The following is a 23,458-nucleotide window of genomic DNA, read 5'->3' as shown; positions in this document are numbered from 1 at the left end:
AAAGACCCTGTGGTAGGAGGGAAGACGACACCCTTGTGAAATTCAAAGGTCAATGAGGCTATAAGCATGGAGATCAGAGGGAAAGCATTGTGTGAGATGAGGCTGAATAAAATAGGGAGGGGCTACATAATGCAGGACTCTTATTTTTTATTTTTTAAAAGATTTTATTTATTTATTCATGAGAGAGAGAGAGAGAGAGGGAGAGAGAGGGAGAGAGACAGAGAGACAGAGGGAGAAGCAGACTCCATGCAGGGAGCAGCAGACTCCATGCAGGGAGCCCGACGTGGGACTTGATCCCAGGACTCCAAGATCATGCCCTGGGCTGAAGGCAGGTGCTAAACGGTTGAGCCACCCGGGAATCCCCCATGAAGGACTTTTTAATAACACTGTATTGTCAGCTCAGGAATAGTAGGAAATCACTGAGAACTTGAGCTTGGGGTTAGGAAGCTCAGGTGTCACGATCAGATTTGAAAAGATCATTCTGACTATAACAAAGAAACTGGATAGGGCAGGAGTAGAGGGAACACAGTTCGAATAGGAGGGTGATGGGCAGTGTAAGTGAGAGATGATGGAAGCTAGGGTCAGGTGGTTGGTTGCAGTGGAGATAAAGAGAAAGAGAAGAGTTTAAGACATGGAAGGTAAAAGTGACAATTCGGTGACAACAGGACATAAGAGTCTGAAGGACATGATATGTTAAGTTGGTGTTCCAGGTTCACACTGCTGGTTGGTTGGTGCCATCAATGTGAACAGGGAATACCAGAGAATCAGGTAGAAGTGGAAGAGCATGATTTTAGTTTTAGACATAATAGGTTTAAGGTGCTTTTGAGATATCCTAGAGATGCTTTAAAATAGGTAGTTATATACAAGGGTGTGAAGCTAAGAAAAGAAGTCTGGTCCAGAGGGAGAAATCTATACCCATAGAAACCCTTGGGAAAAGCTATCATTTCCTAGGAAGAGGGAAGAGTGAGAAGATGTAGACCACTGACATTTAATTGCCTAGAGAAGATGATGAGTCTTCCAAAGAGTTTTAAAAAAATACTTCAATATAAATTAAGTCTAAGCATAAGCAAATTATCCTTTGTCTCATGTTTTGTAAACTTTACTTATTTTCATATTAGGTAGCATTCAATTAAATGTTACTTGTATTAATGAGGAAATACTCAGAGAACCACTGTATTCCAACAGAGTCCTTAAAATTCAATTACTGCTCAGTAAATATTGCCAAACATTTTAGTCTTCTGCTTAATCTAGATCAACTCCCTTACCTTAAGATTAAATTTGACAAAAAAAAGATTAAATTTGACAACAGATAATATAATACTCAAATCTATTTTCCTGTGTAAAGCTGAGTGAATGTTAACAAGGATGTAATCTATAAATCTTCCAAACAGTTCAGTTTAATAGCTCTGAAACGGAGCCTATCCTGGTTTTGAGAACAATCAGTATAAACTGTAGCTCTGTGCACTATTTTATTCACTAACATCAGTTATCTCTGTAATTTTATTGGATTATCAAATGTCACTGTCACTGACATTACTCAAACAATATAGAAGAGATGTCCATTTGAAAACCTGCTAGCCTCTATTTTATGCCTTAATAGGGAAATGAAATATAGAACTTTTAAATAAGTTATCAAAAAAGTTATCCCAGGATATTACGAAATAAGAAAATTCAACTAGATATCACCTTATTAGAACTGATCCCTATTGTGCAGAAGTAACTTCAGAAATAATCAATAGAGTAAAAACGGAGTTGATCATTTATTTAGAGGGGGAGGGCCAAAGGAGGTGGGGTGGAGAGAGAGAGAGAGGGAGAGAGAGAATCCTAAACAGGCTCCATGTCCAGCACAGAACCTGATGTGGGGCTCAAACTTACAACCATGAGATCATACTTGAGCTAAAATCAAGAGTCAGATGCTTAATAAAGTGAGCCACCCAGGTGCCCCTGGAGTCGATCATTTAATAATACTTGATGACACAATATAAATGTATAGAGATGAAAATGTTCCTTTAAAAAATTTTGGTAAGGTTAGCCTTAGATTCTTTATATATCGTCACTTAGAGTTATGATACAATATCTAGGTGAATGTAGATACCTGTGGCAGAAATGGTTAAGAGTACACAAAAAATGCTCCAGTATAGAACTGTTGCTTGCAGTTAAGTGTGGCCAAGTGACTAGATTCTGGGCAATGCAATATATGCAGGAGTAATGTATATATAAATAACACTTCAGGTATATTATTTATTATATATCATTTATTTTATAACCATTTTCTGAGAGCTTGATGTATGTTAGGTACTGTGGAAACAACAACAACAAAACAATAAAAGCTACCCTCTAAGAGCTCCCAGGTTAATCTAGAGGAAAAGCAAATAAAGAGATTACTATAAAACTGTATTCTTATATAAAAAAAAACCTGTATTCTAACTGATGATACAAGATGTAGCAGGAATAGACAGGAAGGGCCTCAGGGAAGACTTGGGAACACAGAAGCAGAAAAGGTTTCCTGGAAGATGTGGTTACCACGGACAAGCAAGAGTGGGTAAGTAAAGAAATGGGGAGATTGAGAGGCCAGGTAAAGAAATCTGGATCCTGAAGGTTTACTTAAGAGTATGGATGGTTTTAACTCTGTGGAAAGCTAGTGAAGGGTTTTTCAGCAAGGGAATGACATGCTCAGATGTGCATTTTAAAAGAATAGTCTAATGGCAATATGAAAAATTAATAGGGTGAAAGAATGACAACACTGGAGACCAGGACTCAGGAGACTACGATTTAGATGGAAACTAATGACAGCCTGAATTTAAGTCAGTGGCAATGGGAATAGCAAGAGCTAGAGGAGGGAGGGAGGTGGGAGGAGTGGGAGGATGAGAGACACTTAAGAGAAATGATGAGACTGTGGCCAAATGTAACAGACATGGAGGAGTAAAGTATGTCTTTCAAGTTTCTGGCAGGGTAAGTTGATGACTGTGACACTCATGTATCAGTACATTGGGAGAAAAGAGGAGTTCAGGTGTGGACATCCTTAGATTGAGGAGAAAACATTAAACAGACATTTAGAAACTCAACGGCAAATATTATTAAAATCAGACTGTAGATATACTTTTTATTGTTCGAGTGATTTTTACAACATGTATTTTTAAGCCCCACCCCTCACCTAGTGACTTAGACTTTCTGGAAATAATATAGGAGTCTCTGGTTAGTTTCCCAGGTAATCCTTATTTATACTAAAATTTATGAGCCACTGGCATATAAAGTAGGAAAGAGTCTCAAGTACAGAACCCTGGGAAATATCAATATTGAAGGTAGGGATTCTAGAAAGTTAACACCAAATTATTCACAGTGATGACCATGGGATGGTGAAATATGGAAGTTCAAGTTTTCTTCTGATCAAAAGATTATATAAAAAATTTTGGAAGTTGACATTCTATTTTAGTATAGATGATACAGATTTATAGTTCAAATAGACAAGTAAGCCAGATAGGATAGCCACTTATTTTTAAATCAGAAAAAAATTATCTTTGAAACCAGCCATAATATCAAATATGAACTGTGCAATGACAGATTCCAATTCAGCCATATGACAACTCCCAGAATGGCTACCTTAAGTTTTACAGAGAACTGAAAACAAGCGGAGTACTTTTCCTAAATTGGTAGGTAATCTCCTTAAAGAAAACGAAAAAACAACCCCCTTCCCCCACACCAAAACAAAAAAACTTAACAGGGACATTATATTCTTGTGTTGACTCTGTAAGTTTGCTTTGTGCATTTCATGCTGAGGAACATGTTATATAAAATAAATAAAACTGACAGTATTAACAGTATTATTCTTAGGTATTTAATTGATTTAAGTAAAAATTAATGTTAAAACTAGGACTAGGGCTATAGATTCCAACTTTCAACTCCGTTCACCTAGGCATAGTTTTAAAATTAGACAATCCATAAGCTGGTTTAATAGCTTGATTTTTAAAAAACAAATTTCTCATTTCTCTTCAATGATTTATAGCCAGTTTGTACTTCAAAATACAGAATGATCTGAGGGTGTTGGGTCCTGCAGTAACCACTACGCAAAAAACAACTTAGGCTTGTTTAACAAACTATTTGGTTTTACACTGAATTCATAAAATAGCCATATTTTCACTGAAAAGTTTCAAAAGGCAGTCATGTTATCAGAAATGTAAGACATTTTTCATTACCGTGAGCTCGAAGTAAAGCTTCAGCAGTAAACAGTGGAGCCTGAAGCATGTCTGCAGTCTCCACAATAAGCATATCTTTCAATTTACGAAGATCCTGAGGCCTTAATCCTTCATATGGCTTTGAAAGGAAGAAAATCAAGTTAAATTGACTGTTATATTCTTAGGAAATTCTAAATGCCTATAAACAAATATATACGATAATCATTTATTCAGTCTTCCTGTTTCAGTTTGATTACTGAAGTTAAAAAGGCTCTGTGTGCCCCCCTATCATGGACCTCAAACTACTGTTTCACAAGTCTTATATAAGCTAGAAAGTGGATGCCAAGGCTCATGCAAACTTATTATTCTAAAACAAAGGTGTCATACTATAATGACAAAAGCAACTTACTTTACAATTTTGAAAATCTGGATAATACACAAAATTACTAGAAATAAAAACCTATAATACCACTACTGGGCAATAATCATAAAGTTCTCAAGTATTTTTACCCAGTCTTTGCTTTTTACAAATCAATTATATGTAAATATACGCGTTCATTGAGTTTAACCACTGAACCACCAAACACTTGCACTTAAGATCCTATTTGGATTGTTAGTGAGATTATATGCTACTTCTTAATTCACTTTAGGAGATGTGACTATGCCATCTTATTCAAAGTTCTTTTTTTTTTTTTTAAGATTTTATTTATTTATTCATGAGAGACAGAGAGGCAGAGACATAGGCAGAGGGAGAAGCAGGCTCCAAGCAGGAAGCCCAATGCGGGACTTGATCCCAGGACTCCGGGATCACATCCTAAGGAGAAGGCGGACACTCAACCGCTGAGCCATCCAGGCATCCCTTATTCAGAGTTCTTAGTCATAAACATATTATCTGTTTTTTAAGTGTTCATTAATGCTCTTTATATAGGTACTACATAGTTTTCTTTATATAGGTACTATATCATCTCAAGTTTTTTATTCTTTAGTTATCCTTTATCTTTGCTTTTAACAGAAAACATATAAAGAATAAAAATTACAAGTGTTTCATTATTCAGAAACAAATGCTAACATTTCTGCCACACTTGTTTCAAGTCCTTTTAAAAACAAAATGAAACAAAAGAAGCCAAATTTTACACAGTAGTCTCCACTCCACCCCCATCGGTGGGGGAATATGTGTTTCAAGATCCCCTACCATGGATCCCTTAAACCATGGATAGTACTGAGCCCTATATATACTGTTTTTCCCTATACACACATACTTATGATAGAGTTTAATTTATAAATTAGGCACAGTAAAAAACTAACAATAACAAAAAAGAACAATTATAATACACTAATTATCCTGGGAATGTAGTTTCTCTCTCCCAAAATATCTTATTGGTGCTCACCCTTCTTGTGATGTGATATGATAAAATACCTGTGTGATGAAATCAAGTGGGGTGAATAACATAGACATTATGATATAGTGTTAGGCTACTACTGACCTTCTAAGATACATCAGAAGGAAGATCATTTGCTTCTGGATTGTGGTTGACTGCAGGTAACAGATCAAGGGGATGGGGGGGGGGGCGCTTATGTAAAGCTAAAATAATCTGTGACATGTTTTCCCTACTACATTTCCCTAATTCTCCCCACCCTTCCCTATGGAAATCACTATCATGAATTTGACGCATGGTCGTCATAACATTATGGCATAACATTGTTATCTATTTAGGCAATTTCCTTTTATTTTTATTCAATACTGTTATTATTAATATTGATATACATGATCTATTTCAATTCCTTTTTTTAAAGACTTTGACAGAGAGAGAGCACAAACAGGGGGAGTAACAGGCAGAAGGAGAGGGAGAATCAGGCCCCCATGGAAGCTGGAAGTGGGCCTCATCCCAGGACCATGACCTGAGCCCAAGGTAGATGTTTAACCGACTGAGCCACCCTGGTGCCCCTATTTCAAGTCTTTTAAACAATTGTAACCAGCTTACTATAGTAAGCATAGATTAAAGGCCATATACAAAAGCTTAAAAAACAGTAGAGATTCCCAAGAATTGAGGATGTTCTCTGGCAGCACGTATCAGTCTCTAGAGAACTCCGGGCAATTAGCAAACCTCATCTATTTTAGTTGATTTACAGATATTTTATTTCTATTTTTTTAAAGATTTTATTTATTTATTCATGGCAGACACAGAGAGAGAAAGAGTCAGAGACACAGGCAGAGGGAGAAGCAGGCTCCATGCAGGGAGCCTAATGTGGGACTCGATCCCGGGTCTCCAGGATCACACCCCGGTGGAAGGTGGCACTAAACCGCTGGGCCACTGGGGCTGCTCAATTTACAGATATTTTAGAATAAGATACTATCTTTATTTCTTGTGTTATTTTTTGGGGTATCATGGAAACCATTTCACCATTTTTTTTTAAGATTTATTTATTTGAGAGAGAGAGACTGAGAGAGACAGAGAGAGGGACAGAGAGACTGCACATGTGGGGGAAGGGGCAGAGGGAAAGAGGCAGACAAACAGACTCCTTAGGGAATGGGGAGCCCAACAGGGGGACTCAATCCCATGACCCTGAGATTCTGACCTGAGCTGAAACCAAGAGATGGAGACTTAACCGACCAAGACATCCAGGTACCCTCAATTTACCAGTTCTTAATTAACCGCATATGACTGGGATTCTATTCAGTAGGGATAATTTTTCTGTTGACATGATAAACTTCCTGACATTCATTCATTCATTTTCTTCCTGACCTTTATAATCCCCAAATTATCATGTACAGTTTGCTTTTCAGCTATTTTATGAATCATACTTACCCCTGCAAAAATCTAAGAAATCCTTTTATGGTTAAATTTATAGTACTCACTCTAGTATAGAACTTACACACTGTGTATAACATTATTTCTAAAAAATGCATTCCAAGTTCAGACTTAGAATTTCAGGTACCTCTATCTCAGCAATAGTGGTGTCAACTGGGTATTTCCTGGTATGATATTTCTTAAATATTCTTTTAAATTTATTTTTTAAGTTTTTATTTGAATTCCAATTAGTTAACATAGAGTGTAATATTAGTTTCAGGTGTACAATATAGTGATTCAACACTTGCATAGAACACCCAATCCAAATGTTCTTTTTTAGATTAGCTATCATTCTACTGTATTTATGCGAGCCATATGATATTTGATTTTAGATATGTTAAAAAGGAGATAATACAAGGCAATCCACATAGATTAAGTTTTATTTTTTATTTTTATTTTTATATTTTTAAATTTTTATTTATTTATGATAGTCACAGAGAGAGAGAGAGAGAGAGAGAGAGAGAGAGAGAGGCAGAGACACAGGCAGAGGGAGAAGCAGGCTCCATGCACCGGGAGCCTGACGTGGGATTCGATCCCGGATCTCCAGGATGGCGCCCTGGGCCAAAGGCAGGCGCTAAACCGCTGCGCCACCCAGGGATCCCCACATAGATTAAGTTTTAAAAATTCAGTTTTACACTTAGAAAGGTTACACTGGAAGAAAAATAGTTGTTGGAGGAGAAAGACACATTGCCTTCATGAACACATTAACATATTCACTCCGAATCTCTGCAACAGAACAATAATTAGGTCATGTGAAGCATTTCAATACATTGCTCAGTCCCAAGTGGGCACTAGCCCTCTCTTCTGCAGGAAGGATTAAAATGAAGGTGCCTTTCTCTTTCTTGTTGCAAAGATAAACTGCTTCTATTTTCAGATTAAACACAATCTAGCAATAACCTTCAAAACAGTCTGATCTGGCACAAAGAAAAAGGAAACAAATTTAAAAGGTAACAAGGAATAAAAGTGCCTCTTTTGCATCAGTGCATACTTCTGCTACCAAAATACCACTGAAAAAATGTGAAACAGCCTAACATACAAATCGTATCCCTTTAAATATCATGTATAAAGTGATAGCATCTTTGAAAACTGTTTCAGAAAAGACCATGACAAAGTATTATGAAAGGCAAATTTGTTTTTCCTTCTTTGCACAATACAAACCACTTTCCCCAATTATATAGGTAAAACATGTTTATTGTTAAAAAATTGAAAACGGATACTTATTTGCCCAAATGTATTAGTAACTTAAAAATTTAGAAGATGTAAAAGACACTCAGGGAACAGAGTATTTCCAATTCCCCTTAATATCAATTTCTCATTAGTTGATCCAAAGCTTAGCCTGAGAGAGAGGGGAAAGAATAGCTAGAGGAAGTCTTTAGGATTCTCAGACCCTTCCCTTTGTTTGTTTCTTCTCTTCTTACTCAGCTGGTCTCCCCTGGAATTAAGACCTGGTCTACCCTGATCTGTACTTTGATCTAAGAGGAAGGGAGCTGCTCTTGAACAGCTAACTTGCTAACCAGGGAAGCCAGCTAAGGCAATGTCCACCAAATGGGTTTCCTACCAGAAAAATAATCTAAGCCTTCCTGAGTTATAGACTGGGAAGGAATTGGGAGGGGGGATTCTTTAGATGGCTTTCAAAGCAACATATTACTCAGTTTTCCCTTCATTTAGCCATAGATAGTCAGACAATCTATTCCTACAGAGCCTGACCCCTACTAGGCCCAGTACTCACTAGCTTCTCTGTTCTGTCTTTACAGGTTTATGTACATTAAATGCACTCTTCCCAGCCATCACTCCAACATATCACCTTATTTTTATTTCCTTATAGCAATTACCACTCTCACAAATTGTGTTCATTTACTTTTTATCTTATTTGTGTGCCCTGATGCTGGAACATAAACACCTAGAGGGCAGGAGCTTAATCTTAGTTCCTTACTATATCTCCAAGCTCTTACAACAGTGTCTGGCAGAGTAGCCACTCAAGAGTTTTGTTGAATGATGGGATGAAGAAATAGATTTTACCTATTTATAAACTAATCTGAAGGAAAGAACTTAATTAAAATGCATAGAGAAGAAATTATAGAGATATTATATACATTGTCCAGATTATTAACTGAATTAAGAAACTTAGCTAAAATAAATACCTTGGGAATATGAATCTCTATACCTAATTATGTAGTTTAATACAATTAATTACATAGCAGGTCATGTAAAACTATTAGCATACGCAGAATAATACAAAAGTTGATCAGGGTCAAAGTAGAAGGTACAAAATGAATTTTAAAGAAAGTATTTTTTGGTTTTATTTTTTAAATTGTTTTGAAACATATATTACTTAAAAATAACAATTTTAGGAGTGACTGGGTGGCTTCTTCGCAAGGGGTAGCCTGCTTCTCCCTCGCCCTCTGGCTTCCAACCCCCAGCTTGTGCTTTTCCTCTCTCTCTCTCTCTCTCTCAAATAAAAAAAATCTTTTTTAAAAAGCAAACAAAACAAACAAAAAAAATTTAAATGTATAATTCAGTGGCCTTAAATATTCAACAATGTTGTACAACCACAACATGCACCTAATTCCTAAATATTTTCATCATCCCCAAATAAAACCTCACACTCATGAAGTAGTTACTCCCTAGTCCTTCCTCCTCCCTGACCCACAAACACTAGTGTGCTTTCTTTCTTTATGCATTTACCTCTTCTGGATATTTCAGATAAATGGCGTTATTTAACATGTGACCTTTTGTGTCTGCCTTCTTTCATACATCACAGTGTTTCTGAGATGGACCCATACTGTACAGTGTGTTAGTACTTTCCTTTTTATGATTGAGTAATATACCATTGTCTATGTATACCACACATTTTATCCATTCATTTGTTGATACAGATTTGGGTTGTCTTCAGCTTTTAGTTATTGTGAATAGTGCTGCTATAAACATTTGCGTATAAGTACTTATTTATGAAAGTACTGTTTTTAACATTATGAAATAATAGACAAAAATAATCTAATATGGATTTAAAAACAAAACTAGAAAACAAGAAAAAATATAGGGATGTAAGATTATAATATTAACATGAAAACAAAATCAGAAGCCATAGAAGAAGAAAAATTTACATCTCTGAATATCCTATGTGAAAAACTTGGGATATAGAAAAATACACAGTTTCTTGGGAAGCATTAAGAAAACACAAACAATCCATAGGAAAAAAAGCAAATAAATAATCAATTCACAGAATAATCAAATAAATTCAAACAGGTACCATTTGTCTAAACTAGCAAAAAATAAAAATGATGAGGGGTGCCCAAGTGGCTCAGTTAGTTAAGTGTCTGCCTTCAGCTCAGATAATGACCCTGGGGTCCTGGGATCAAGCCCCATATCAGACTCCCTGCTCAGTGGGGAGTCTGTATCTCCCTCTGCCCTGCACCTCGCTTATGCTATCTCTTGCTCTCTCTCTCAAATAAGTAAATAAAATATTTTAAAAAATAAAAACACTGATAATATCTAATGCTAGCAGAAATGTGAAGAAATTCTTTAATAGTCTTAATCTTTAATATACTCTAAAATACTATTAGAAGAAAATGAATTGATATAATCTTTTAGGACAGTTTAATAGCATCTATTAAACCATAAAATATGTATGTATTTCATGATCCATCAAACTAATTTTTATAAATTTATAGGGAATACACTTTTGAAATGTGTACATACATACAGTAACAAGGATATGATGATCATGATGACAATAGCATACATTTAGATAACACAAATAATGACTCAGGTACTAAGTATTTATATATATTAACTCATTTAAGGATCACTACAACTCTACAAGGTAGGGCCCATTATGATCTTCACTTTAAGGAAGAAGGAATCGAAGCAGAGAGATTGAGTAAACTACTCAAGGTTATATAGTCATGGGGCTAAGATATGAATCCAGTCAGTGTGGCTTTAGATCCATGTTTTAAACCACAATAATGACATAACTGGGTACAGATATATATGTTACAAGTAGATAAATATTCACTTTAGCCTTGTTTTTCATAGCAAAAACATCTAAGTTATTTAAATATACATTAATAGGTAGGTGGTTAAAATATGTAGATCATATGTTCTGACTTAGAAAAGATGTTCATGATATATTGTTAAGTTGAAAAAATATTTTAGAGTTGGTGAGGATGTGGACAAAAAGGAACCCTCATGCACTGTTTGTGGGAATGCAAATTGGTGCAGCTACTGTGGAAAACAGTATGGAATTCCTCAAAAAATTAAAAACAGAAATACCTCATGACCCAGTATTTCCACAACTGGGTATTTATCAAAAGAACTCAAAAACACTAATTAGAAAAGATACCCCTATGTTTATCACAGCATTATTTACAATAGCCAAAATATGAAAGCACTCTAAGTGTCCACTCATAGATGGATGAATGGGTAAAGATGCGGTATATACACACACATACCTGATGGAGTATTACTCAGTCGTAAAAAAAGGATGAGATCTTGCAATTTACAACAACTTGGATGGACCTAGAGGGTATTATGCTAAGTGAAAGAAGTCAGACAAAGAAAGACAAATACATATGATTTACTTATATGTGGAATCTAAAAAAAAATGAATAAACAAACAAAAAGCAGAAACAGATCCATAAATACAGAGAACTAATGGTTGCCAGAGGGAGGGATGGGAAGGAAGTGGGCAAAATGGGTGAAAGGGAGTGGGAGAAACAGGGTTCCAGTTATGGAATGAATAAGTCACAGGAATAAAAGGTACAGCATAGGTAATATAGTCAATGGTATTGTAATAACATTGCGTGGTGACATATGGTAGTTATATGTGGTGAGCACACCATAACATATAAACTGTTGAATCACTATTTCATACAACCAAAATTAATTAACACTGTGTATCAACTATACTTCAATTAAAAACAATATTTTGGCAGAACTCAGTATTCTACCTTACTTTTACATTAAAAGTTCTATATCATGTATGTTTGCTTATGACTGGTAGCACAAAAAAATTGTTGCCACTGTGGGGTAGAGTCAGAAAGGAGAAAAATTTTTACATTTTTTTAGCAATAAATACTCACTATAAATTTTAAGAAATGCATGCAAATAGAAAAGATAATAATGGTAAAAAAACATTATCCATAACCATAATTATCATTCTGGTATACTTCAATCTTCTCAATATGCACTTACCTGTTCTATATAATTAGTATCAAACTGTTCCTTAACTTTTTCAAAAGAGATTTTATTTATTTATTCATGAGACCCACACAGACAGAGGCAGACATAGGCAGAGGAAGAAGCAGGGTCCCCACGGGGAGTCTGATATGGGGCTTGAGCCCAGGACACCGGGATCACAATCTGAGCCAAAGGCAGATGCTCAACCACTGGGCCACCCAGGTGCCCCCGTAACTTTCTTTTAAACTTAATAGTTTATTATAGTTACACTAAGTTAATTTAGATCTTAAGTCTATTCATAATGAGTATATTACTTTCTGATTAATTTATAGTATCTTTGATAAAAAATCCTAAATATAGTCCTAGTCATGTCTTTTAATCATATCATGTTATTTTTAGAATATTATTGTTCATGTTATCTTCTGACTAAATTATTGTATTATTACAGTAATAGTTTTTTTATTTTTATAAATTTATTTTTTATTGGTGTTCAATTTGCCAACATATAGAATAACACCCAGTGCTCATCCGGTCAAGTGCCCCCCTCAATGCCTGTCACCCAGTCACCCCCACCCCCCGCCCACCTCCCCTTCCACCACCCTTAGTTCGTTTCCCAGAGTTAGGGGTCTTTCCCGTTCTGTCTCCCTTTCTGATATTTCCCACTCATTTTTTCTCCTTTCCCCTTTATTCCCTTTCACTTTTTTTTATATTCCCCAAATGAATGAGACCATATAATGTTTGTCCTTCTCCGATTGACTTATTTCACTCAGCATAATACCCTCCAGTTCCATCCACGTCGAAGCAAATGGTGGGTATTTGTCGTTTCTAATGGCTGAGTAATATTCCATTGTATACATAAACCACATCTTCTTTATCCATTCATCTTTTGATGGACACTGAGGCTCCTTCCACAGTTTGGCTATTGTGGACATTGCTGCTAAAACATAGGGGTGCAGGTGTCCTGTCGTTTCATTGCATCTGTATCTTTGGGGTAAATCCCCAGCAGTGCAATTGCTGGGTTGTAGGGCAGATCTATTTTTAACTCTTTGAGGAACCTCCACACAGTTTTCCAGAGTGGCTGCACCACAGTAATAGTTTCTATGTCTGACTCAAGATGATGGATTATGAAAAGGTATGCAGCACAGCAAATAGAGAAGTCAGAAGAATTAGGTTTGGCTTACTTTGATCCTGGCACATTATTCAACTATTTTCTGATTTACTGTCCTCATTTTAAAAAAAGAAGAGGGCATGGGGCGCCTGGGTGGTTCAGCTGGTCAAGCATCTGCCTTTGGCTCAGGTCATGATCCGAGAGCCCAGGAATAGAGCCCTGAAGCTGGCTTCCTGCTCAGTGGGGAGTCTGCTTCTCCCTCTCCCTCTGCTCCTCTTTCTACTCATGTATGCTCTCTTGCTCTCGCTCACTCTCTCAAATAAATAAAATCTTAAAATTAAAAAAAAAAAAGAAGGGAACGTAATTGTTATTCACAGTTACTGTATAGATTCAACAACCATGTGAGAGTGCTTAGGACATCAGCTTCCCTTTCTATGTGTACTTAATCTGAATAAGCCCTCCCATAAAATAACCTAAGAAACACACAGAGTAAAAAAATATAAATTTCTAAATTCCAAGAAACTCAGTTCCTTTAGCAATCTGGTGAGTATAGAAGCTCAAAAACTGTTGACAATTCATGGGGAAAAACCCAAAACAGTACAATTATTTTTTGAACACATACAAACAATAGTTAGGATAAGTCTTTTTAGAATTAAGTTGGCATTGAACATGGAAGAACCAGAATAATTTTGGGAGGAAAAAATTTATTGTGTCTTATAATTTACTTAATACTTCTATGGATGTCCACTGTCAGACACTGAAAATACTCTGTTGAATAAGGCAGTTATGATTCTGGCCCTCATGGAGTTGACAATCTAATAGGAAAGAAAGGTAATAACAAGTAAATACATAAACAAAGTCTATAGCATGTAATGAGTGTTGTAAAAAAGAGACTGGGTATTATGGTAAAGAATAGAAGGAAAGGGGACTATTAGGGAAAGACTGCCTCTCTGAAGAACTACTGAGCCAACCAAGAGAAAAACTGGGAGAAGATTTCTGATATAAGAAACAGCAAATGCAAAAACTTTAGTGTAGTTGAGGTATTATAAATGGAGTAAAATGTGCTGGGGAGAAAGATCTGAGAAGTTGTTGGAGAGGGAGGTAGTAGTGAGATCATATGAAGTCTTGTATCTGAGCAAATAGTTTGGAATTTATTCTAAGTACAATGAAAAGTTACTAAGTAATTTAAGTGATTTATATGATCTAATTTAAGTTTAAAAATGTCTCTCTGGCTTTTGTGTACAAAATGGATTCTAAGGGAACAAAAATAGAAGGAAGGAGGCCAGTTAGGAAACTCTTAAGTGGCTCAGATGGAGAGGATCTTGGGAGGCAGGAGTAGAGACCAGGAAGAGTATATGGGTCTATATTACACTTTTGGAGGTAAAATTGACGAGATTCTCAGATTGTTTGGATGTAAGGAGAAGTGAGGAATCAAGAATGCTTGCCCACTTATGTGTGACCAACTCAGTGGATGGAGGTAATATTTTTGAAACAAGAAAGACTTAAAGGAAACCAAAGAACAATGTCCCTGAAGCTAAGAGAACAATGGTTCACTAAGAAGGGAGTGGTCAATTGTGTCAAGTGCTGCAGAAGAATTCAAGTAAGATGGAGAGAAAAGTACCTACTGGCTTTGGCAACATGGTGACTCTTGATGTCCATGACAAATGCACTTCCATCACAACAGAAGGGAGGAAAGTCACACTGCAATGGGCCGAAGAGTGAATGGAATGTGAGGAAGTAGGTTATGTATAGACAGCTCTTAAATTTTGTTTTTCTCAGAAGATAGAGATATGGGGCTACAACTGAGTGGTCAAAGGAGAGGTTGTTTTGTTGTTCTTGTTTTTTAAGGTTAAAGTTTTCAGAGCATGTTTGTTGATAAGAGCAATCCAGAAAACAGGGAAAGACTGAGGAACAGGACTGCAATTTTAGAACAGTAGTAATGGTTGGGGCTTTGTATCACACATCAGACTCTCTATTTAAATGTAAGTAAACACGAGGGCCTGGGTGGGGTTTAAGCGACGAACTCTTAGTTTTGGCTCAGGTCTGATCTCAGGGTCCTGACACTGAGTCCTGCGTGGGGTCCTGTGTTCAGCTTGGGAGCCTACTTGAGTTTCTCTCTCCTTCCACCCCTCCCCCACACCTGCATACACACGCACTATCTCTCTAAAATAAATAAATCAATCATAAAAAATAAGCAAATATTTTTACATATGTGAGAGACAGTTACTAACTCCCGATTTTCTACATGTATTTTCATAATTAAAGCTATGTCGATAACAGGGTATTAGGCATATGGAAAAGAATACCATATGAACTGGATTTTATTTTATTTATTTATTTTTTTTATGATAGTCACAGATAGAGAGAGAGAGAGAGAGGCAGAGACACAGGCAGAGGGAGAAGCAGGCTCCATGCACCGGGAGCCTGACGTGGGATTCGATCCCGGGTCGCCAGGATCGCGCCCTGGGCCAAAGGCAGGCGCTAAACCGCTGCGCCACCCAGGGATCCCCTGAACTGGATTTTAAAGTGGAAAAATACAACTTAATATAAAATCCATTTAATTTTTTCTCTTTAAAAAAATCCATAAAACCCTACCTCTCGTTTGTCTAATGCAGCATATTCAGCTTCTATTTCTTCAGCTTCAGGATCTCGTGAGAATACCATTTGTGATTCCAGGTTGAGAGCCAAATCTTTGTGGTGTTGTTTTTCAGCACAATCACAAGGAGTATCTTTATTCTCATTCTCAGCAAACAAGTCTCCTCCATGTTTTACTAAAAGCTAAAAAAGACTTTTTTCAAAAACTTGCAACCACAGATTTAAACGTTATTTCATGCTACATATTTGAAAAAAAAAAATGAAGCACAACAAAAAATAACAGTATATACTTGAAATGACAATAAAAATTACTTAGATACCAGTGACTTCTAATTTAAGATGGCAATTCTTGTTTATTAGTATTAGGATGATTTCCTGTGGTTAAAAACAATAACAACAGAAACCAACTTATTAAACTTTAAAAAGAAATACTTAAGCATTCTGTCCAATCAAAAAAAAAAGTCTTACTTAAAAATAAAAACATTTTATAGTTATTCAATGCTTTAGATTATGTAAATTTCTATGAATTTTCTTAAACCAGAAGAACACTGCTGATCCTGTTACTTTAACCACTAATACCTGAATGTCCTGACATGGCAGACAAAAGTTTTCACTTGTATCTTCACTATCCAGTCCAACACTGAACTCAAATTAGGATGAGCAAATCAATGAAGCAAAATTGTTTTCAATATTTCTCAAAATAAGTGGTGGGAATAACCACTGATAATCAAGTCGGGAAGATACCATATCAAACAATTTTTCAATCTTTAAAGGTGTGATTTTCCCGAAAGAAATATTTTTTTTTTGCAAAAAAACCACAACAAAACACAAACACACACACACACATACACACACACACACACAGAAGAGTAAAAACAAACAAAACAACATGGAAGAGTGACTTGACTTATTTACTACTGAGGTTTCTGGTAGTTTTACATAAGTTAAATATGTTGTTACTAAAGGATGTACATTCAAATTTCCCCATTATGGGATCCCTGGGTGGCACAGCGGTTTGGCGCCTGCCTTTGGCCCAGGGCGCGATCCTGGAGACCCGGGATCGAATCTCACATCAGGCTCCCGGTGCATGGAGCCTGCTTCTCCCTCTGCCTGTGTCTCTGCCTCTCTCTCTCTCTCTGTGACTATCATAAATAAATAAAAAAAAAAAAATTAAAAAAAAACAAACAAACAAATTTCCCCATTATGTCTGCAGATACATTAGGAAGGACAAAAATGCCAAGAGGACCATAATCTAGTATATGATCTACCCGAAAGAACAGCCTGACAATTAGTCATGGAGATGATTCTTCTACAGAATGCAGTCATGACCATAATAACATAGTAATAGCCACCATTTATTGTCTTCTAAGTTCTAAGCACTATGTTAAGCATTTCAAGTGCACATTCTTTTTTTTTTTTTTTTAGACTATTTATTTTAGAGAGAGAGAGAGACTGCACACAAGCAGGGGGAGCAACAGAGGCAGAGGGAGAAGCAGGCTCCCTTCAGAGCAGGAGTCCAATGTGGAGCTTGATCCCAGGACCCTGAGATCATCACCCAAACCAAAGGGAAATGCTTAACCAACAGAGCCACCTAGGTACCCCTCAAGTACACAGTCTTATTTACGAACAACCCCAGGGACATTATGATATCTCAGAAAAGTTAAATAACTTGACCAAAGTTACCCACCTATTAAACAGAACTGGGATCTACACAAAAGTTTGACCAAATTCTTATAATCATAACTGGATTTTGTACTGCCACAAAGAATAGGTTGATCACATAAATTAAAAGAAGTCAAATGATTCCGGTCCACGGTAAGTTCTACTCAGATCTTTTTTTTTTTTTTTTTAAGATTTTATTTATTCACAAGAGACACACAGAGAGAGGCAGAGGAAGAAGCAGGCTCAATGCAGGAGCCCGACGTGGGAGCCGATCCCAGGACGACGGGATCATACCCTGAGCCAAAGGCAGATGCTCAACCGCCGAGCCACCCAGGCATCCCTCTACTCAGATCTTACTTATGATCTAAAAATGAATCATTTTAGTTTTCATTTTTTATGGCATTAAATAAAAAAGATAGCTTCCTTCCATTTTCTTCCATATAATTTTATCACCCCTCCCTCCAACAAACATACAGATCTTCCTATAAAGTTCCTTTATTGCTTTTGGAACTGGAATCCTTACGACTCTTCTATAGTCATCCCAAGAGGCCAGACGAAATAAGGAACTTATACCAGTGCCGGGCCTGAAAGCCATGGGCTAATTTGACAAGCCCAATGGATATGACTTCAGTTTCTTGCTCAAGGCTGAGGGTATACTTCAGAGCTAAAATGGTTAAAAAAAATTTTTTTAATTGTAAAAGCAAGCATAGAAACAAATCAAGAAGAATATGGCTTATGAACACAAAACTCAAAATATTTACTCTTTACATCTTTGCCACTTACAAAAAAAAAATTGCTAGGCATAACTCTAAGCAGTCACTGTCGTAGCCACATTTTAGAGCCTGAGGGCAAGGTCATATTAGCTGCTACTTACCACCTAGAAACCTCTCTAGTCAAAGTGTCGTCTGGGGATCAGTAGTTATCACCTGAGAGTTTGTTAGAAATGCTGAATCAATCTCAGCATAACCACGGAAACTCCTCCCGCTCCAGGCCTCTGAATCCTAATCTGATTCTAAGGTCCAAGAAATTCTTATGCACATAAAAATTTGAGGAGTGCCTGGGTGGCTCAGTTAGTTAAGTGTCTGCCTTCAGCTCAGGTTGTGATCTCCAGGTCCAGGGATGAAGCCCGGGGGTTGAGCCCCCTGTTCAGCAGGGGGAGGGGGGGGCATTTTGCTTCTCCCTCTCCCTCTGCCCCTCCCCCTTGTTCATGTGCTCACATGCTCACGTGTGCGTGCTGTGTGTCTCTCTCTCAAATGAAGGAATAAAATCCTTAAAAAATTTGATAGTAACCCTACACTACTACCCACGTTGCTGTTTAAATGGATATATTTATATGGCCTAACATACTCGGTACTGGGGACTTGTAGTATGTCCACAGACTTAAACCATACCCACAGCAGAGTCTATTACTGTTTTTAGCCTTTCTGCTCCACAGCTTATCCAATCGTATCAGAGAATTCACTATTTGCTTCTACTATGGAATTAGGAGAGCTGACTTTATTCTCTGAATCTTTATTTGGTTTAGTAGAAAATGATTTCTAAACTGCACACTGGGAAAGCTTTCAAAGCTGTGATTTGATTTACTTTCACAATAGATATTACCATAGAAGAGATTCTAAATATTAGCAAACAAGATAAATCTTCTTTAACTTAATGCCCAGTCTTTAATAAAAGCAAAGACAACAAAATTTAAGAGGTTGTGCCATTCTGGAATATCAGTAAGAGGGGGGACCTTCTTCTTCTTTTTTTTTAAGAGATTCATTTCAATCAGCAGACTCAGGTTTTTCAAGACCCAGGCCATGGCAGGCAGCCTCCACCCCCCTCCATCCCCCATCCCCTCACTCCCACCCCTTAGCCACAGGAAGGGGAATGAAAAATGGCAAGCCAAGAGGGCCTCTGCTAGGGGCAGACTGCCTGGCTGTGTGGTGAGTGCTGCCCAGCTGTGGCTGGGGTGGCAGCCGCCATAGGCCTCTCCCAATAAATTAAGTCCCTGCAGCCACAGCTAGGGGCAAGGCACCCTTGTGGAGGGAAGTCCAGAAGGCAGCGTTCGGATCCCTGGCCAAGCAATGGATTGAGGGCAGAGCTCAGGGGAAAAAGCCAAAGGGAAAGAGAAGAAGTATAGGGATGGGGAGTGGCAAGGCAAGGGGGGGGACCTTCTTAAAAGGATATGCCGGAGTGTAGACTGCATTCTTTGGCACTTAAAAAAAAAAAAAAGGGTGTGTGAAGAGGGGATGCATGAGAAGTCATTGTTGAGAGTCATTGCTGAACATATCTGGAACTTAGGTGAGATTTATGCCTTGATTGGTAATCTGTCTTCAAAAGGGATCCTCAAATTACTGGCATGGAGGTGAGGGACTACAAAAACCTAGATCTCATTGATGCATTTGGCACCTGGAGGGAAACTTGTAACAGGTGATGAAATGCAGGGTCCATGTTTGTAGCATTTGTTTAGGCAAGGAAAATTAACATGTATACACTCTGGCACAGAAGCTAGCTAACAGCAGTACTGTTTGACACTGGAACAGCACTTAAAGCGTTTCTGCTTGCTGACATTTGTGCATCAGGTTGGGAACACCAATAAGTGAAAGATGTGTTAGGTAGGGTTATCGGTGAAATTGATGCGGCAAAAAGTCAGGTGTTTTGCTTTTATCTACTAAGGGAATTACAATTGGTTCTGAAGAGGTAATTTCAACCAAAGCATTGTAACTAAGTACCATTTTCCTCACTCTGAAAGCCAGGAGAACTGAGTACTTCATTCAAATGTGATTTTTAGCCTTTCTTGCATACTCGTGGTACATAAAGTGTTCTACCTTAAAAGAAACATCTAATTATCACTATCTCAGCACATTTGTTCATTTATTTTGCCTTCCTTTCCATTTATAATCCCAGAGGACAAGGGGTAGGGCAGCCCCTTGCATATGCAAGACAAATCCCTCCCCAGCCCTTTGAACCATAATCTAAATGGCTGGTAATTCTGGACAAATCAATTAACTTCTTTAAGTCTCAATTTACACAGATTCATCTGTGAAATGAGGCTTATATAATCTTGAGGAAAGATGTTACAAAACAAGATGACTGTTGAAGTCTGTTCTAGTTGAAAATGACCATTTCGTCATCTCTATTTCCTGTATGACCTTGAGCACACCATTACCCCTCTAGCTTCACTCTCTTGCTACTGGCTCCTGGCACAGGTGTTACCGTAATTGTTATCCTCCCAGTTACTTTCCTAATATTTTCCTTTTTTTCTCAGCCACATTGCTCAAATTAGTGACTGACACCCACTGTCTCTCCACTCCCTCAGCAAAAGACTCAATTATTCCCAGCAGTCTGACTTCTATCCTGACCATTTCACTCAGTGTTTCTGAAAATCATTAATACTCTCTAATTCAACAGCCTTTCTCGCTCTTTTAATTGCTTTACCTCTTTGCAGCAGTATCTCACATGACTGATTACCTCTTCCCTTGAAATCTTCTCTTGGCACCCCTGACAGTATTATCTCAGTTTTCTTCTTTTTCTATTTGTTTCTTGTTTTCACCCCCCTTTAAACACAGGCATTTTCCAAATGGGTGCTGTGACTTTAACTCTGTAATTTTGTCTATAACCTAAAATCTTTTCCTTAGATTTCTCATCTCTACCTTATCTTGTTTTAGTTATCAACTCTATGCAGATGACACTGAAATTCTCAATCTGTATTCTTTACTCCCAAACTAGTACTAATTTTTTAAAAGATTTTTATTTTTATTTATTAATGAGAGAGAGAGAGAGAGAGAGAGAGAGAGAGAGAGGCAGAGAGAGAAGCAGGCCCTATGCAGGGAGCCTGACATGGGACTCGATCCTCGGTCTCCAGGATCAGGCCCTGGGCCAAAGGTGGCGCTAAACCACTGAGCCATCTGGGCTGCCCTAGTACTAATTTTCAATAGCCTGAATACCATTTCATGCAGTTCGTCTAAGACCTCAATCTCCACTCTTCTGAATGAAAACTCAATACAATCTTCCTTCCTTTCAACCAATTTCTTTACCTCATCTCTCTTTTTAAATGTCTGGTTAATTGTCAGCAGGCTTCAAAGTGACCCAGGTTCAAAACCATGCTCATTCTACTGAAAAGTAATTTATTTTATTTTAATTACAAATAACGATAGCAGATTGTCATATAAAATGTAGAAAACCAATGAAAGAAAAATTATATCACCTAAAGATAGCTTAACATTATCACCTAAAGATAGCTTAACATCAATATTAACGTTTTAAAGCCTCCATCTTTTTTTTTTTTTTAATCCATACATTTTACTTTTTTAAGTCAGCTCTAGACCCAAAGTGGGGCTTGAACTCATGAGAGTCCCATGCTCTGTGCTTATCCTGCGCTTTACTGACTGAGCCAGCCAGGTACCCCTAAAGCCTCCATCATTTTTAACCCTTAGTCTCCCCTGCTTCCTTGTATCAAATGACCAAGTTACCAAATGCTACCAAGTCTTCACAATGTCCCTTGCATCTGCCTCATTCTTTCCATTTCTAATACACCCCAAAACCCAGGCTCTTTATCAGTTCCTACCAGAATTGGTGCAATAATCTAATGCTTATTACTCCCACTAGCAAGTACATTGGTTTTCAATGTACCTTGGCTGCCCACTGGAATCATCTGGAGAAGTTTCAAGTACTAATGTATGGGCTGCAACCTCAGAAATTCCAATTTTATTGATCTGAGATAGGTCTCCACTATGGGATTTTTTTTTTTTAATGCAGCCATGTTTATAACCATTATTCTAGCACAAAGGTTTTCTTTCCTTTTTTTTTTTTTTAAGATTTTATTTATTCGGGCAGCCCGGGTGGCTCAGCAGTTTAGTGCCGCCTTCAGCCCAGGGCTTGATCTTGGAGACCAGGGATCAAGTCCCACGTCAGGCTCCCTGCATGGAGCTGCTTCTCCCTCTGCCTATGTCTCTGCCTCTCTCCCTCTCTCTTTCTTTCTCTCTCTCTCATGAATAAATAAAATCTTTTTTTTTAAGATTTTATTTATTCACAAGAGACAGAGAGAGAGCGGCACTAAACCGCTGAGCCACCCGGGCTGCCCACAGCACAAAGGTTTTCTAGTTGTATAAGAATCATCTGGATAGCCTGATAGTCATATTGGGGATTAGACATATGATTGGGGATTAGACATATGTACTTTTTACAAAAAGTGTATGATTCCACTGTAGGTGTCTCACTGACTATGCTCTAAGCCAGGGCTTCTCAAACCTTAATGGGAATATGAATCACCTTGGGGTTTTGTTAAACTATAGATTCAGATTCATTTGGTCTGGAATGAAGCCTAAACATTTCCAAAAAGTTTCTAAATAGCTGATGTCCATGCCAGTTTGAGGACCATTCTCTGCGTAGTAAGGCTTCAAGAAACACTTTTTTTCAAGTATCCTAATTCATTCTATATAACAACCATTACACTAATCTTACTGCATTTGCTTTCATAACAGTACTTCTCCAATCAAAAATTTTCAACAGCTCAAATTTCTTTTCTTTTCTTTTTTTTTTTTTATTATTTATGATAGTCACAGAGAGAGAGAGAGAGGCAGAGACACAGGCAGAGGGAGAAGCAGGCTCCATGCACCGGGAGCCCGATGTGGGATTCAATCCCGGGTCTCCAGGATTGCGCCCTGGGCCAAAGGCAGGCGCCAAACCGCTGCGCCACCCAGGGATCCCTCAAATTTCTATAAATTCCAAATTCTTGACCTTAACATTTAGTATTTTCTACTTGGTATAGCCTCTATCTTTTAAGTCATCTTATTCTTCTGCAAAATACCTTAACCTGCCTATGTCTGAGACCTAGAACAGTGCCTTTTTTTTTTTCAGATTTTATTTATTTATTCATGAGAGACACAGAAAGGCAGAGACACAGGCAGAGG

The 23,458-nt window shown here is 37.5% G+C and overlaps 1 protein-coding gene across 4 annotated transcripts in view; it reads right to left on the bottom strand.

Annotated features, from left to right (window-relative positions):
- ANKIB1 (ankyrin repeat and IBR domain containing 1) overlaps window positions 1-23,458 on the bottom strand; it is a 132,947-nt gene that overhangs the window by 51,500 nt on the left and 57,989 nt on the right. For all 4 annotated transcript variants that reach the window (XM_055307493.1, XM_055307496.1, XM_055307495.1 and 1 more), the window contains exons 4-5: window positions 15,903-16,085; window positions 4,194-4,311 (exon numbers count right to left, since the gene is read on the bottom strand). In XM_055307493.1, coding sequence (XP_055163468.1) covers window positions 4,194-4,311; window positions 15,903-16,085 — 301 coding nt within the window. The remainder of the gene's footprint in view (window positions 1-4,193; window positions 4,312-15,902; window positions 16,086-23,458) is intronic.

Source organism: Nyctereutes procyonoides, unplaced genomic scaffold (genome assembly GCF_905146905.1).
Source record: "Nyctereutes procyonoides isolate TBG_1078 unplaced genomic scaffold, NYPRO_anot_genome, whole genome shotgun sequence".
Classification (NCBI taxonomy): Eukaryota; Metazoa; Chordata; class Mammalia; order Carnivora; family Canidae; genus Nyctereutes; species Nyctereutes procyonoides.
This window is presented reverse-complemented; position numbering and strand designations above follow the sequence as displayed.